Source organism: Acomys russatus, chromosome 15 (assembly GCF_903995435.1).
Source record: "Acomys russatus chromosome 15, mAcoRus1.1, whole genome shotgun sequence".
NCBI lineage: Eukaryota > Metazoa > Chordata > Mammalia > Rodentia > Muridae > Acomys > Acomys russatus.
Window position 1 is genome coordinate 55,216,166 of NC_067151.1, and position 18,148 is coordinate 55,234,313.

Genomic DNA, 18,148 nt, shown 5'->3' on the forward strand with positions numbered 1-18,148 from the left:
CATTCGTCTGCATAGTTCTCTTCTGGTTGTTTTTGTTGTATTGAAGAATACTCTGTAGTGGCACCCCTCTGCTATTCCAACAACAAATCAGGAGGACTGCCTAAATTCAAAGAGGGAGACCCTGTCTGAGACAAGCAAACAACAAACAGAATATTAATAAGGGGAACTATTAAAAATTTATGGCACAGATGGGTAGTGGGTACAACTCATTGTTACAGCATTTGCCAGGCATATGCCCTGCCCTATTTTCAACACACAGTTCTGAAAACAAATTGTGAAAGTAGAAAAATCAGGATTAATTCATAGCTCACAAACAAAGTTTAAAATGCCTTGAAATATGAGATTAATAAAAATTGCAAGTGGTGTTACTATCATTTTATTAAAATAAAACTCTGAAGACAAGTGGAAAAAATAATTTATTGTAGATTCTTTTACACAATTAACATGTAACATTTATACATATATTGATGTGCTGATATGAAGTACTAAATTTAAAGACAAATTTTCACACAAAAGTAGTTTCACTATATTTTATAAAGATAGATATCAATAAGTTATCAGAGACATTTAAAGAACGATAGGCCAAATATTCCAACAGGAATGCAGTCCGTTTTATGTTGGAACTAAAATACTTTTATGAATATTTTTACTATATTCTGGATGAGTTGACATTCTCCTAAGCTAATAAAGGGAGGCCAAGCCTGAAGACAGGCCAGGGCCAGCTCCAACAGCAACATCCTAGCTGCATATTTCCCGCCTTGCTCTTGGCTATAGCTTGACCCCTGCCCAACACTTGCTCAAGCAAATGTAACCATTGAGTGTGAAACAAGGCAACCCCCACCACAGCCACTAGTAGTCAACAAAACTCAATACAAGGACTCAATTAGGGCATGTTAGATGCTAGCTAAACTGTAATTGGCATGAGAGTTGAATGAACAACCAAATTTTGCAATAATAGAAATGTATAGCCTATATTTCCGAAGGGAATGAACATACTTCAAAATAGTCACTCTTTTCTTAGTATAGCATATTAATTCTTACTTCACAAGTCTAGAAACAAATTACATTCTTTCTAAAACCTAGATTCACTCCTTTAGAAAATGGTTTCTTGAATGACGTGCACGAACATGATATAAACTTTATTTTATGTTATAGTCATTAAAATATTCATATACATATTCATAGAGCATAAAATGAATCTATTGAGCCATGATATATACCCACCTGGCCAGATACTATTATGCCTCATTTTATCTGGTTCAACAAGTACATATTGGGTGCCTACCACTTTTAGATCACCAGTCTAGGCAGTGCTTGTAGCAGAATTTAAGAAACACGAAGCTCAGATCATCCACACCAAAAAGCAAAGTTTAGAAAATATACTAAGTCCTTAAAGGTAATCAAAAGCAGAGGTCACATCAAATCATGGATGGTGTGAGATATGGGTATCTAGGAGAAAGCCTAGAGTCACTAAAGAGGGCAGTAGACTTCGTTATCCACGGGGAAGAAGTAGTCCGGGCCTTGACACACATGAAGCTGTCACCAGAGCCCAATGGAAAGTTTTCTTTGTCCCTCAGTGTGAGATTCAGTTTTCATCCGGGTTTGTTTCCTTAAACAGGTGGAAAACCATATATTAGTGACCTTCAGTCTTATTGAAGCCTACCATTACTCCACCCCCCCAACACACGTGCATATCTCTGGCAGTAGGATATGTGTTTATACCTATAGTTTCTATAAACCATCTTCACCCTAGTTTGGAAGGAAATTATTCTTAAGGTCTTCTGACTAAGGAAACTGACACTAGACGGCTTGGTTTTTCATTAGGGAACTCATGAGCATGCCATCCTCACAAGGAAACTATTTAGAGGAGTAAAACCATCTGAAAGAGGGTTAAGTATTTAAAAGTTGGCCTTCTCTTCCTTGTACTATTTGTTATATTCTAGGAAAAGTTTTAGGGAATGTATACACACGGGGAAAAGATATGTGTCCAAGCAGTCTCACACCCTCTGAAGAGGAAAAGCATCAAAGAGGGAACAAACAGTCCTTGTGCTTCTAACCTGACCCCTTGGGATGAGGCCAGGCACGGTTAGAACAGTGCAGTCCTGACGTGAGTTGTGGCTGGAACAGACTCTCAGCACTTGAGAACCTAACTTTTCCCTAAAGGAATTGTTTGGATTCTGAAAAATCAAAATGAGGCATCTCTTCAGGAGAAACTCAAAAGTGAGCAGATCATCAAGAGCCCCTCAACCTCTCCTCCACAGGAGCTTCTTGCATCCTTAGGAGAATCATCAGCTTCCTGACAGATAAAACTGCCTGGACATCTAGCAGTCATGTAGATTTGCTGAGCTCCCAGAAGGAGCAGCAGGAGCCAAGAAGGCCTCATGGGTCCCTGAGGACCCAGAACTTGGGCTGTGGTTGAGTCTGACTGCAGAGGAAAGAGTACACCCCAGCTCTGCTTGGCCAGAGAGTTTGGTTCCTACTTCATTGCAAGACAAAAGCCAGGGACTTTCCAGGCCCCTCAGAAGCAGATATCCTTCTAACTGGTTCCTCAGTGTTACAGTGATGTCCCATTTTACTGAAGAGCTCCCCTCTCTGAGCCAGAATTCCTTTCATTCCAAGTGCATTCCTGGTGTTTCTGCCCATACTCCCCATTTTATAATCTTTCTCTGAAGCAAAAGTAATGCTCTTGTGAGCCATACCTCTGTGCCTGTGTTTTTTCTGGATAGGAACCAAACTTGCATTGGTTCTTTCTTGCCCTTCATGGACACTGGGCCTCTGTGCTCCAAATGGAACTGTGGATCTGAATTCTCTGGAGACATGAGACACCTAAAAGAGAGGAGACGGGGTAGAGAGGGAAGTTGAACAAAGCTGTGTAGAGAATTAAGACAGCCTGATCCCAACACTGTAGTTGTAGTTAAATGAGGTCAGGATTTTAGTGATGGTGCTTATCAGGAACCTCCAGTGTGATGTGGAGTGGTTTACCATGGAAACAGTGGCATCCTCTTCTCAAATGAAAAATAATGCCAGCAGCCAGGAGAGGGTAGACAGGGAAGCGGCAGCTGTTTCAAGGGAGCAAAACTACACAGTTCACCCCACACTACCCTGCAAATAGAATGGCACCCCCCTCCTTACCTGTATGTATATTCCGATACATTTATCTTCCCCTTTTCTCCTGTGGTTTCTGTTCTGCTTGTGAGGTTGACGGTATTTCCAAAGAGACAATACCGCGGCATCCGCTGCCCTATCACACCTGTCACCACCTCCCCAGTATGAATCCCGATCGTTATCTGTAGAGAGCAAAGTTTTGCTTCAATAGCCTTGACTGTCTACATGAGCATTTTTACAGACTATGTCCATACAGTATCTCTCCGTGAAGAGAAGAGGAATAATTCTGTTCAAAGAGGAAGACCTAAAGTTGAAGATGGCAAAGATATGGTGTGGGCAATTTCCATGAGGAAACAATAAAGAAGAAACAGTGGGACACTTCCTTGTCCTCAGGACATTCTCCCTACAGAACAAATGAACTGATTTATTTCCCATGTCCATGGAAGAGTGAAATACAATAGGCCCTCTGCTTTCTAGTTGTCCCTCCTCTTACATTTTAACCATTTCCTGAGAAGAAATACAAATTGCTTACCAACCAAGTTCTGCTATTAGTAACCTGTTGTTCACTTTCTTTACTCACCTGAACAGACTCCCCATCCACTTGAACCTGACCAGCAATTTCCATCATGTCCAAAGCCAGGTGGCAAATGGACCGCGCATGGTGGATACAAGGTTCTGGCAAACCACTCACGGTCATGTACTTGTCACCAACTGTCTCCACCTAAGGTGATACACATATTCAGGTGTTCAGTGGTTGACATAAAGTGACAGTTTCATTTATTATTATTCTAATGAATAGTTTTTGCCAGAATTTTCAGTGACTTCCTTCTAGCAGTGTGATCTCCAGCAGGATGAAACCTTCTAATCATTTTGAGTTTACACTGTACAGGCAGTTTGGGTCTTGATCATTTTATCTGAGATCCCCTTATCAGTCAGTAGAATATTTATGTGTGCATGCACATATGTGGACAAATGCTCTTAGCCATGCCTGGGCAATTGTGTGCCTGTGTGTGGGTAGTATGTTTGCCTGAGCATATACAGGCTACAGGTTGATGAAAGCGCTCTCCTTCTCTCTCTCTCTCTCTCTCTCTCTCTCTCTCTCTCTCTCTCTCTCTCTCTCTCTCTCTTTCTGTCTCTCTCTCTCTCTTTGTCTCTCTGTCTCTCTCTCTCTCTTTGTCTCTCTGTCTCTCTCTCTTTCTTTCTCTCTCTGTCTCTCTCCCTCCCTCCGCTACTCTGTCTCTGTCTCTGTCTCTCTCTTTCTCTGTGGTGTGTGTGTGTGTGTGTGTGTGTGTGTGTGTGTGTGTGTGGTGGTGGGGATTGCATTTGAATCTAGTGGCACTCCGCCACTGAGCTACATCTCCAGTCTGCTACCTTAGTTTTGAGACAAGGTCTCTTACAGAACCTAGAACTTAGTGTTAAGATGGACTGGCTGGCCAGCTGGCCCTGAGAACCTACCTGCCTCCCCCTCCCTCCAGCACTGAGGTTATATATGTGCATGGCCCTCCTGGCTTTCCTAACCCAAGTCCTGATGTTGCACAGCCCTCAGTAGACTGTTCTACTACTCCCCATCTTCCTCAGGCAACAGCACTTCAGCAACATAGGGCTTGTTGACTGAAGTTCATTGATTTTTCATGGCCTCTATGAGTGTTTTAAGCTTTCATTTAATTATCTTCTCACTTGTACATTTCATGGTTTATCTTTGACATGCTATGACACGCATGTTATACTTGTATATGTCTCTGTGAACATGCATATGGAAGCTAGGGGATGGCCTTGAGTATCGTTCATCAGATGCCACCCACCTTTTTTTTTTTTTCAAACTAAGGCGAGTACACTGGGTTAAGCAGTCTACAGCTATGATGTGCTCACCAAGTGTAGCATTGTGACTTAGAAAAGAACCACAAAATAAACAGTCCTTATGAACTTCCAGTACCCAGGGAGCCTAGAGACAGTCAGCCACAGTGAGCAGCATTCTTGCCTTTATAAAGCAATATTCCACTGCCTTCATTTTTCCAATATTATATTTGTTTCTACTTAAAACAAAGGGCAGAGATGTCTTGTAAATGTTTATCTTCAAGATGATGGTATCTAAAGTAAACCTGAGCCTCAGGACCCTTCTCAACCTCCATGGCTTCTTCACAGTGCAAAGCATTTATGTATTTTAGGGAAAAAACTGTCTTTGGCTAAGCCCAAAAATGAATGCCGTGTTTACACTGAATGTAATATACAATCCACAGAGACTCATTAACCTAAGTGCAAAGAAACTGCTGGATACTCCATGTCAGCCAGAGATTGTGCCACAAAATATCATTGTGGTTGCAATGAAAAGAGAATTTCCTAAGTGCTAACGACTCAGGGTTGATGTTTACACCATAGACTAGGGCTGCCCTCAGTCTTGTTCAGGAAGAAGCTTCCCTTTGCAGTGAGCAGTGTATTATAGAGACTCATGAATGGTCCTGGAGCTGAAAAGTGTTGCGTGCACAGCGCTAAATGAAAGATATGTATCATCTCCCTTAAGGCTCAGTGCACGTCTGGGGAGAGGAGGCAGATGAAATGTAAAAGCCGATGACAGGGAGGAAGGCTGTGAAATTATGTCTTCTGTGACTGACATGGCTGTTGTACCCAGGTTCACAGAGCAGCTTCAGGTGCCTTCACAGTGCCTGCATAAAGCTTGGGCAAGTCGACATTAAATTATATATGTGAGATTGCTTCTGGGGAGATAAGAATCATTGTCTTCAGTGGTGTAACTGCTGCTAAGTTGTCTATACACCAATGGATAGCTCCACACCCATGCCCATGGTTAAACTCAACAGGTCATAAAACAACAACAAAGACAAAAGACATGAAGGTGAGAAGGGCACTTGTTGGGAAGAGTAGGAAGGGAGGGAGGGAAGGGAAGGTGAGTGGGAATATGATTAGAATGCATTACGCACATGTATGAAATTCTCAAACAATACCTTTCTTTACAATGAGGAAATTACTTAAGCTAGTGTCCACATTGACCCGCACCACATTAGGAAAGCAGCTACACTCTGGGTACAGTGACCATGTGCTTCTGCAGGAGAATCTCAGAAGTCCAGTCCTGTAGAGTCCCACCACAAGGGGATCCCAGGAGGACTTGCCTTATAAACAAATGGGTTTTTCCGTGAATCAGTCAGCGTGTCAAATCTGGTGTAGAGGTCATTGAGTAGGTTGACAATCTTCATGGCCCCTTCTCCAGATGCGTGCTTGCTGCAGAAAGCGTTGAAGCCCACAATGCCGCTGAAGAGGATGGTCACGTTGTCATATCGTTTGGCAGGCACTGGACGCTTGTGTCTTAGCTCATTGGCAACAGATGGAGGAAGGACAGAGTACAGCAATCTATGGAGATCATGTGAAAGCACTGTGAGAGATGCTTGGGGAAGCCTTTAGCAACTCTTTACTGCATCACTGCCGTTGTGCTGGGTTCTAATAAGACACCCTCAAGATCCTAGCTAGCATGGCATGAGCAGCATCCTCTGTTGTGCACCCCTGCTATGGTGTTTGATTCCATCACAGCCTTAAAAAAAAAAAAAAAAAAAAAAAAAAAAAAAAAAAAACAGAGCCAACAACAGAAGCTGAAAACATAAACCCAGATGTTCCTCATTTCTTTATGAGTTTCTTGCGTAGGCAGTTCTTAGAGCAACAGAAACCTGAGTAACCTAACTACAAGTGTGGGGATCAGTATATATGGAACCATAATGTGCAAAAACATACAAAAAAAAAAAAAAAAAACCTAACAATGTCATTTCCCAAGATCATAGCCAACACAGAAAGTGGGTAACTGGAACTGATTAACCCATATGACAACGGATCTGGATCCTAAGTGCATCATACAAATAGGTGAGAAAAGTGTGTCGTTTCCATAAGTGAAGTTGTGCTATGTAATGACAAAGCATGTACTCTGAGTTGTTTCTACGCACTGGGAGATGTTGAGCTACCTACTCCCATGTGCTTAATTTACATAATATGGGGGCGGATTAAACTAGGTGCCCTTATGACCATGGGGGTAAGTACAGTGGTCTCAAAGCAAGTAGGCACAGCTTCCAGATGCATCATGTAGAGGTGAAAGCCCATGGATGAAGCCATTGTGGATAAGGACCGCCATTTACAATGAACTCTCTATTTCATTCATGCTATTAATAATGCTGGCTTCTGTGTTTACTTGTGTGCAGACAGGCGTTGATACCCGCATCAATGCTAAGGAAGCCCTGAGTGTGCTGCGGCTGTGGTGCTGAAGTGGAGTGGAATAACTGACGGGAAACAAATCAATTAGGTTCAACTCGCCAGAAGTAAAATGTCACATTTTACATACAGTAAAAAATAGCAAAAAGGAACATTCAAGAACTTGGAGAAAACATCATATGGGCACCCGGGAAGTATTGCTTTTAATTACTATGTGGAGACGAGACCAAGTTGTAGTCAGGGATGCAAGAGTGTGACTGTAACATAATGCAAGTGATAGCAAACTGAATAAAAGCCAGTCCCCGCCCCCCCCCCCCCTTTCACGCCGTTCATACGTGTCTGTCTTTTTCTTTTCATCCTCCAAGGCTCGCAGTGTGAGCTGGAGCCTGTCCGTGAGGATTTCCAGCTCTTGTGTCAGTTTGTACTCCTCGCGGAACTGTTCTCCCAAAAGAACCAAGTCTCGTGTGGCATCGTGAAGAGGGATGTCACTCAGGTACAGGCCTCTTCTGGTCAGGTCGTCCAGGTTCATCACACTGTCAAACAGAGCAAGGAGTCTAGATCAGCGCACCGCCTGTCCACGTGGTGGGGGTCAGCCCCGCCCACAGCAAGGGGCACAGGCAGCTTTCCACCTCTACATTCGCTGTTGAAAAAAAGCAGGCTGAAGAAACAAGGCAAGGAGGAGCAGACCTAACGCGGCTTTGCTCTCTGTGTATCTAAAACCCCACGAGCAAGCAGCAAACGTGAAGTAAAAAAAAAACTTTTGTTTTTCTTTATCACAAAAACCAGAAGAAAAATTTGTCTTTATGCTTGTGTCAGAAATAAGAATGTTTCTATTGAGAAATCATCTTGTTTTGTCTTTTGAATTTAAGACTCTTATAACTAATTGATTTGCTATTGAAGGCAATGGTTCATTTTATAACCCTCCTTAGCATGTTTTTAGACTCCTCGCCTAGCGCTTTTATGTTGTTCTTTCTTCTAGTTCTCATCTATTCTTCTATTTTTTTTTCTTTCTTTGGTTGACTTTCTTTGTTTTTAAAATGTAGTATCTGACCTTGATGAAGTCTATGACTCTTTGTAGCTCAAATCTTATCTTTTTATAGCTTTATTATAATAATCTTGATTGATTCACTAAAGTTCTGTAGATAAAAAGCTCAGTTAAAATTTTACTGATTAAATAAATGTTTAAAAATTTATTATTGGTTTGACTTCGTTGGTAAAGTATAAAATGGTTATTTCTGGTTATTCAGGACAGTAATCTTTCTAAAATAACAAATATGGGCCATGACTTTACTAAGGAATTTTGGATTAAGAAGAGGTTCCCATGAATGTGTTCTCAACAGAAATATTTATAAATCAAAGCACAGTAAAAAAAAAAAAAATCTCATGTGCAAACATGGAATAATCAAGGGTGCTATTGACAAAAATAGCTGTTTTGTTAAAAAATATATTTTGCAAAAGTAAACTTATCCAAAGAGATGACAGATCATTTGCCACGTGATCCAAACATGAACAAGAAGATCTGCTCACGAGCGAAGACAAAACGAGAGGACCTTAAAATTGAAATGGATTCCCTAGTACCAGGTATCACATACCCTCTTGCGCAGCCTCTGAAGACAACGCAGACTCCTGTCACTCTTCTTAGCTGCAAACTAGGAGCAGTTGCTAAAACCCTGCTGCTGAAGATACCACAAACCTCAGCTGAAAAGTGTAAAGACATCCCGCTGGGACTGAGCTGGAAGCTTCCTTCCTGCTGGATAGCTTGCTTAGTTCCAGAAGGTGTCTACAGACTGTTGGGGAAGAAAAGGCACCAGTGGTCTTATCCCACTGTGACCCTGAGATCTACACTACCAATCTGTGAGGCAAGATTTGCTCACTTAATGAAGTAACTGCAACACTGTTACATGAATAACCAAATGCTCTCTAATTGCATTTGAGACCCACTCTACAATAGTAGCACTTTAAACCTGGCCTTGGCTAAGGAGGTCTTAGGCCCGGGGGAGAACTTAATATTATTGTTTAAATTGTCATGGAGCCAAGATGACTTCCAAAAAAATATTTATGTTTAAACAAATGCCACCCATAGGTTAACCCGAGACCTTCTCGGTAAAGGTGGTGACTGCAGAGGCATGTAGCTGCACAATATGCTAAGAAGTGGCTGTTGAGTGTTCATCCCTAAAGAGAAGACTTATACCATCACTGAGAAGGCTCAGAAACATCCTGGAAGAGGGCAGAAAGGTTGTAAGAGCTGGAAGAATGTGGCACCTGGAAAGGGGCTGTGAAATACTGTGTTGTTGGCATGGCACTGCCAATGGAGCCATGCCCTCACAGCAGCTGCAGTTGCCTAGGAGTAGGACTCTGTAAGATGGGGCCTCAACAGCTAATCATGGCCTGGGGAGTTTAGGAGCCTTAGTTTTCCCTGATGAACTGATGAACTACCCCTGCTACTGACAGAGTCTGTGCGAGAGGTGGTCATTGTCTTCATTTGGGTACCTACTGAGGAGCCCCACTGGGCCCTGGTGAATAGTTCCAACAATGAATAGATGGCAAAGATGATCTTCCTTAAACTCAGCCAGTCTCAAGAGAAGCCAAATCAAAACAAAGAAGTCATGAATGTAGGAAGGGAAGTTGTAAGGAGAAGGTGGAGGAAATACAGGTGGAGAGGGGATTCAAAGGAGGATTATAATAATCAAAATGAAACTAATATTAGGTGAAAGATCACTCAGTCTTCAGGAGTAGAAGCCAGAGGATCCAATATCCACTATTATGAAAGTCTCCCTATGTATTTTGAGGCTAGCCTGGGCTACATGACATCTTTTCTCAAAAACAAAATCCTTATTACTTTTCTTTTTTTATTTAAATTAACCATCTTAGAAGTATTTTATGAGCAAAACGTCTTCCATTTAAATAGATTTCATGGTAATTGGTAAATGTACCTCTGTAGGACCAATTCTGTATATGAAAGTAAAAACATATACACTACAATTTGTGATTCTCCCTCTGAAGAAACCTTTCTGTCCTTGGATAGGGACTCTGCATAAAGTGACACTGTCATTCTACTAGCACCCAATCAGGAAAATGCAGAGAAAAAAAAAAAAAAAAAAAGAATGGCAGGTGAGGTGTCACTGGTGTCACTGGGTCCCTGGATGTTGCTAGCTTTGAAGATGTTTTGTATTTCAGTATCATCTCTTTTGTCTTTATGATAAATAATGCTCAGAAGATAAAAAATAATCACTGTTATATAATATCATTGTGAAATATCTTCTAATAATAACCACCACAATTATTTTTTTTCTATTGTTCTATAAATGCATATTCCATATCCTCCTGTATGTTTTAGTAAAGTGCTAAAACTAGGAAAACATTAACCCTTGCTTTGTCTCTTCTGACACGTATTACAAATAACATTTAACATAAATTTCAATTGAATAATCCGTTTTGAAAAGTGCAACCCAAATAAAATAGTTAAATATTTTAATTGAAAGTGGCTCAGAGCAAAAAAATTATTATAATCTTCATTATAATTATTACTAACTTTTAAAAGGTTCCTTATTAATGTCATCATACTGTACATTTTTCATAATTGCTTTCTTACATGATGCTCTTTTCAAAAGTACAAGATATAGAATTAGCAGATTACTCATCCCATGATCTAAAGTCATAACAACTTCATAGAAAGATTTTTATATGGCGTAAAGTAGGCAGGACTTTGAGTTTTTAGAAATGCCCAGTGCAATCACCCTTCTTATAAAGAATTACATAATGAGGTTTTGAAAATGCATCTTATAAAAAAAAAAGAAAAAAAAAAGAAAATGCATCTTATGCTTCAGCAACCCTGAGCATTGTGGACTAAAATGCTTTTGGATTGAAAGAGGCTGTTTGACCCATGTAGTCTACATGCATGCATTGAAATACCATGCCAAACCCTATTCTTATGTATATCCAATACACATTGACCAAAGATTTTTAATAAAGTTTCATTGAACTTGCTTTTACCTCACATCAGTTACTATTAAGCTAGGAGTTATTACCTTGGTGAACAGAGGAAAAGGATGCTATCTGCTTCCGGTAAATAGATCATTTGGCCCTTGAGACGTAAGCAGCTAATCTCTGTCCCAGTCAGTTCATCCTCACATTCAAATTTCTCAACATCCAGCAATCCTTCCTTGAACGGGGAAAAAAACACCTTAGCTTCTCCCTGGCAAAGCACCAGGAAGGACCAAACAACTGAACTTCTCACCAGCCCTAAGGAAGAGAAAGCTCATCTGTTAGAACTGGAGCGGGTGGCCCAGGTTAGAAGCAGAGTGTCAGATGGCTTTCTGTGTGCTCAGGGTGGCAGCAGTTGAGCCATGGCCCTGTGGTCACTGTAAGTTTCTGTGGCCACAACATGCGTTACTGAATTATACCAAAATTAAGTCAAGCTAACTTGGTATTTGCAGATCATCTGGGAGCAGTCAGTCCCAATCATATAAAATACATATGGCTGTGCCTTTGCAAAGTCATGTGGGGAGTATCCAGAGTGAATACTAGGAAAATTGTGTTTGCTACAATTATCCCAGGAGCACAGATGAGAAGATCTGGAAACTATCTAAACTACCAAGCTACATAAGTTTATGAGGTTTTAATCCTTTTATTTCCCTACAGAAAAAAATGTTAGCAAGAATTATAAACAATTTACAGAAGAATAAATCACTGGCTTTGGTGACATTATCAAAGACTTCTTGCAAGGGGGAAAAGCATTGTGACTTCAAAGAGTAGATGTTGGTTTTATTATGTGTGACTGAGATGTTCCCAGCAAGACACTTTCTCAAACTGTTTTTCACTCATTCTGATCAGCTGACAGAGGTCCATGCCCCCAGCCAATGCTTGTAGATGATTTGCCCATTTCTTTACTGCTGATTGATAACATGCCCCACTTACAGTCAGCCAAACAGGGTATTGATTACCTTGCTTCTCAGAACAAAGACTGTATTGATGTGTGAAAGAATCCCATGGAAACTGATGTCAATGTGAGGGCGGACCAGAGAGAAGACAGACAGAAGGCTGCAGTTCCCAGGCTGAAGCTAAGATACAGAAAAAGAACAAAGAACATTCAGCTACTTAATATTGACTTCATGGTTAAATATTAACCTTGAAATTAAGCCAGATCAATTATATTTATAAGTGAAAAAATAATAATAAAAATTGTATGGGAAATGTACCCTGAAGGTGGCCTTACATTTTACTATATGCAACTGAATGATTAAGCAAACATCAAATACTTGCAGGTACAGGAAAAATAATATGAATTTAGGTGACTGATATGTAAATATAAGCTGATGCCAATAAAATAAGTATTTCAAGAAAAAGACGAAAATTTATCTTCTAAACTGCAGCGCTACACTTTAGATGCATGTGGCTGAACATGAAATGAAATACCAAAACACCAGTAAATACTTTCTTAAAGTTCATTAAAATGAGAGATAATATTAATAGAGGTAGTAACACACAGTGACTGCTTCTGGTGGAGCAAATGATTGCACAAAAGGGTCCTCATGTCATGTCAGGACAGGGACACAGGCAAAGTAACACACCACAAGGGAGAGCCCACAGGGACCAGTCTTCTGCTTCCAGGTCTACAGCTTTACGCAAGACCTCTGCATTCTAGTCCTGAATTAAAGCAAATGGGTACCTCCGCACACACCTGCTGTGGACAAATCCTAACACAGGATAGGAGAGAAAGAATAAGTGGGCAGGAAGTTGTCAAATGGCTCCTGGGAGTGCAAGTCAGCTGCAGCTGTAAACCTTCTGTAGTCCTTTAATGCACTGTCACTCTCCCCGCAGAGACTTCCCTGTGTTTCTTCTTGAGTGTTTGTAAAGTTCCCTCTTCCCGTTGTCAACAGCTGACTTTGAAAACTATTTTTGGAAGGCAGCTAGGCAGCGAGTATTTGTTCAATAAACAAAAGCACGAATGAAAGCGGACTGCTGTTAGCAAGGTCCCCCAGTTTCCCACAAAGCATCGGTCCCATTCTCACATAACTTCCTCCTCTCCCTGTAAGTGATGGAATGAGAAACAAACAAGTCCAAAGGACATTTTCAAATACATTTAAGTTATAAGTGCATGGGATATGCCCTGCCTTGTAGTCAAAGGTTAAGAAATGAATGAAATGTGTAACAGGGTCAGGCCCCGAGTGGGCACTGCTGCGCATTTACCTGGGGGAGCACCCTGTAAATGGCATTGCCACACTGGGTGACGACTAGGTCCCGGTCAAATATTATGTGAAAAGGAAATGCTTTGCAGAAGGTGTAGGGGCTGATGCGCGATTCCTGAGCACCATTTTCTTCAAACCTGTCCAGATCTTCATAAAAGTCCTCTTCTTTTGATTCTTTCTCTTCAATTAAAAATTGAGTATGATCACATTCTTCGTTTCTTTGCTGAATAACCTGGATGCCAGGGAGGGGAAATGTGGTTAACTGCTGGTATTTTAACTTACAATATCTGGCTATACGGGATTGCTTATGAGCACTGCATTTAGAAATTAGAAAGGATAAAATACATGCAAAGGCTATATTCATGTAAAGCTGAAAACTCTTTCTAGATATTTTTGTATCCATGAACTGTGAAAACAGCATTTTTTTGAGATACAGTCTTTTGTATTTTAGGCTTCCGTTGGGCACGGTAGCTGGGACTGACTTTGAACCTCAGAGCCTCCTGCTCCCATCACCTAAGTGCTGAGATGGTGGTTTTGTGCCACTGTGGTCAGACTGTGCCATGGTGAAGACTGAATCCAGGGCCTTGTGCGTGGTGGTAGGCAAGCATTCAACCAGCTGAGCCATCTCCTGTTCTTATTAATGCAGAATCATTGGTTGTAATTTGGGAATGAATTCCCGGCGAGCCCAGGCAGCTTTGAGGAGGACTGAGAAGAGAGTACCTTCTTGGCCTCCTGAACAGGCACATCAGTACAGAGAATCTATGGCTATGCTGCCCTTGAGGATGGACATGAGAAGCACAAAAAACCATCAGCTGACCGGGGGAACCTACAGAGGTCAGATAAAGAAAAACAGCAGTTTTCTTTATTGCGTGGTCTCTGTATTGGTAACTTGAAATCGCCACTCAAAACTAACAATGGGTGTCATCAACAGCACCTGGAAAGGCCAGGGCTGGCCTGGCCATGTTCACCATAGAAAGAGAAAGAAACAAAACAACAAGGAACACAAATACAAACTTTTAGTTCTCTCTCTCTCTCTCTCTCTCTCTCTCTCTCTCTCTCTCCCTCTCTCTCTCTCTCTCTCACACACACACACACACACACACACACACACACACACACACACACACACATTCTAGGTGCACTACAGGAAAGACAAAAGAATTCACATAGAAAAAGTAATCTGTAAAATCGGCTAAGTTAATATGGTCTGTAGATTTCACTATCCAGAATCTGATAGCTTGCATGTGAAACCCACAGCCCAGCAAGCTGGTGGCCCTCCCCATCCCCAGCTGGCAGGTATTCACAGAAAGTAACTGAATTTCCTCTTGCCTTAAGCAACGCATAATTACAAAGAAAGCTTGTTGCGGAGAGGTGGGGGGGGGGGATTGCCCTTCAAATTATCATGCATTCCAAAGCCAGATAGAGAAGGCTGCTGGGGTTTTCACCACTTTGGTTCACAGGTACTATCCGTGCGGCCCATGAGCAGCAAACACTGTGGTATCATTTCAAATGTTCCAAATGCCACTTGTATTCAGAAACATCTTCGCTTGCAGACGTTACCTTCATGTCTATCTCAGTGCCGTGTATCTGCTGAGCCACCGTCTTGATGATGCCGATGACAATGTCTTGAAGGCCCTCTCTTTCCGAGTAGTAGTGCAGAATCAGCCCTTTGCCTTTCTCTGCATCGGTGCACCGAAAGGAAGGTGCCCGCATCCCTGGGTATATGGTGGCAAGGTGGTCATGCAGGGCGTCGAGGTTCTGTAGTGGACAGGAAACAATAGTAACCAGAGACTTCTATGAGGACTTAGCAATGCAAGGAGCAGAAGTGAGGTTCAAATCTGGGCTTCCTGGGCACATCACTAGAGTAAACATTTATGTAGGATATTCTTCAGTGTCCCTCAGGTGAGGCACCAACGTGTCACAGAGAGAATGAACAGGACAGAATAATTGAGGAGAACACATGTAATTAATAACAGTACACTTCGAGAAATGATAAATCAGTGTCAATCATCAGAAGAAAGAGCATACTTGAGGGGAAAGCAGCTGCCTAGGGCTGTTGATCATGCACTAGAGAATCTTTAAATTCCCCACATCCCTTCTGCTCACACTATAAACCCCCAATTGAATTTACTAAAAGAAAATAACAAAATGTGAAATATAGACATACTGCTCTGATGAGTGATTTTTTTTAATTGAACGTGTGTCTTTATAAAGTAAGTGTGTATAATTCCATGTTCATCAGTGGTCCCCAGTCAATATAAGAGCCCATGGCAAAGCAGCAAAATTACCACCACTTCAGGGTAATGTCTTGGAAAATTAAAGGTCAGTAAGCTTTCTATTTCCTGTAGCTTTGTCACCTTAAACATGCTAAATTTCTCAGACTCTTCTATTAGTCACTAAAACTCAAAACTCATTTATGCAAAGATTGACACCTGAACTGTGAAAGCCACACTTTTAAGTCAGTCCGACATGATAGCATTTAGTTGGTAACATGTTCCATGCAGCCATAGGAGATGCAAGAGACATCCAGGCACAAAAAGTCATAAAATCTGACACTGTTTCAGTCGGGTGGGTAAATCCAGTGTCACTGTCTATGCCTCAGTCTACCCCAAATTCTTCATTCATCCCTTTAATGTCTTTAGTATTTTTTTTAAGGCTTCTTCCTGATTCCCTCTAGGGGCCGCTGTTGCAGTGTAAAAGCTATCAGGCCTGTTGGCCTTTTACATTCCTACAAGCAGTCAAGCAGATCATTTTGCAAAGACAAAGGTACCACATTGATGTTAAGGCAGGTCATATACTGTCCTTGCATCACCCAGGATGGATGAGTCACTAAAGATAGCACCCTTTCCATAGGGGCAACCATTTGCATTTGTGCACAGGTGTGGACAATATTAAGGGTTGAACAGTGGAAACAAAGCATAGCTTGGATATAGTCCTCAAGGCAAGTGGGTTACTACGAATGCTGAGTGATAATGTTCATGGTTCAAGCCCTTTTGTGGTAACCAACTCTCCAGAGATTTGCTGTCGTATTGAATTTGCTATTAATTAAATGGACAAGTAGAGTGCTTTGTTGGAGCATAAAAGATTTACTACTTAATGTAATATTGATTTTCTTTAGCTAGTATCCAGCATAAAATACACTCTTGGGATTTCTTCAGTTACAGCTTTCCTTACTCAGTTTTACTCTATCAAAATCAAGTGATTACCACAGCCTGTCTCTTCAAATAAATTGGCTTATGATTAAATTTAAATTCTTTTTCACTACAATTATATTGCTAATAAATTACAGTCCTCGTATTTGAACTACTGTTGTTACAATAACCTCAGGAAACCACAACTGAGGACCCTTAGCCGGGCCAAGAGAAAAGCCATTCACAGCTGATCGGACCATCTAAACAGACTTGACAGCTCACAAACATAGCTATATTGATACATTCTGGGCAATAAAACTTTCATCACAAAACTGGAATTGTTTCACTTCTAAATATACCCACGGAGGTAAGTACAGGAAGAGAGCAGCTGCATGGCCAGTTACAAAAAGTATGCACATGCGTATAAAAGCCAAAAAGTCGTGGGAAAATGTAAACACACATGCTTCAGCATCAACAGCCTCCAGGAAACCACAAAGCAACCTCAAATATGCCTTGGACTTATCCTTAGCAGCATTTAAAAGGGTGGTGGTTTTGTTCCAATACCTAAGATTTCGTCTGAGGTTTTAATTCCATTTCTAACTGTGCTCACATCATTTTATATTCCCTCTGCTACTAAGAGAATGGATGTGCTTATTCTATGCCACTGTCAGCCCAGTGGACCTGGCTCCTGGTGTTTGTGCTTTATAGGACAATGAGTCCTGTTTCCCTTACGCAGTGCTGCTGCTCAGGGTGGAGTGTGCTCTGGAGATGTAGGAAGCCATGTTCCTTTGAGAAATAAGTTTAAGTTCCATATATATATACATATATATATATATGTATATATATATATGTATATATATATATATATACATATATATATATATATATATATATGTATATATATATATATATATATATATATATTAAAGATTTTGGACTATTTCAAAATAATGCACATTTTCTTTTTGGAATATATAGGCATGCCAAGAATAAGCTCATACATAATAATAGAGACAAAATATGCATACATCCAAGCCTGCTTTCTTTGCTCTTAGAGAAGCTAATCAAAAACATATAAATTGGCTACAGAAATGTAGAGATAAAGCCTCTGCCTGGGACATTTTAAGGCAAAACAGTTTTGTTGTTGTAGTTGCATTTTTTTTTTTTTTCAGTCTCCATAATTCTTAACCCTGATCCTCATGGGTGAGAAGGGAGGAAGTTGTGTGGCTAATCCTGTAAGATACAAGGCTGGAAAAAAGGTGTCCTGACACAGCCTTCTCCCTCTCTCCCCTCCCCCAGCATTTTCTTCTTACACACCTCTGAGAAGCTGGACCAGCATCATGGACCGTATGTGATGTGAGTCACAGACCCTGAAAGCCCCTTGCTGAGGTTCATGAGAAATGGGTCGCTTTAGAAGTTGGAGAAGGAAAAATTTAAGCTGGCAACACTGAAACAAATGGTGAGTGTACCCCTTGACTGATGGGAAACCAGGAAGTGAGAGGAGGCAAGGAGCTTCTGTTA

The 18,148-nt window shown here is 41.0% G+C and overlaps 1 protein-coding gene across 1 annotated transcript in view; it reads right to left on the reverse strand.

Annotated features, from left to right (window-relative positions):
- Nucleotides 1–1,512: 1,512 nt before the first annotated feature.
- Nucleotides 1,513–18,148, reverse strand: part of Gucy1b1 (guanylate cyclase 1 soluble subunit beta 1) — a 40,710-nt gene continuing 24,074 nt past the window's right edge. Inside the window, exons 4-13 of the mRNA XM_051157343.1 lie at nt 15,057–15,254; nt 13,498–13,728; nt 12,252–12,368; nt 11,337–11,470; nt 7,644–7,841; nt 6,228–6,465; nt 3,686–3,826; nt 3,133–3,287; nt 2,700–2,826; nt 1,513–1,609 (exon numbers count right to left, since the gene is read on the reverse strand). Coding sequence (XP_051013300.1) covers nt 1,586–1,609; nt 2,700–2,826; nt 3,133–3,287; nt 3,686–3,826; nt 6,228–6,465; nt 7,644–7,841; nt 11,337–11,470; nt 12,252–12,368; nt 13,498–13,728; nt 15,057–15,254 — 1,563 coding nt within the window. The 3' untranslated portion in view covers nt 1,513–1,585. The remainder of the gene's footprint in view (nt 1,610–2,699; nt 2,827–3,132; nt 3,288–3,685; nt 3,827–6,227; nt 6,466–7,643; nt 7,842–11,336; nt 11,471–12,251; nt 12,369–13,497; nt 13,729–15,056; nt 15,255–18,148) is intronic.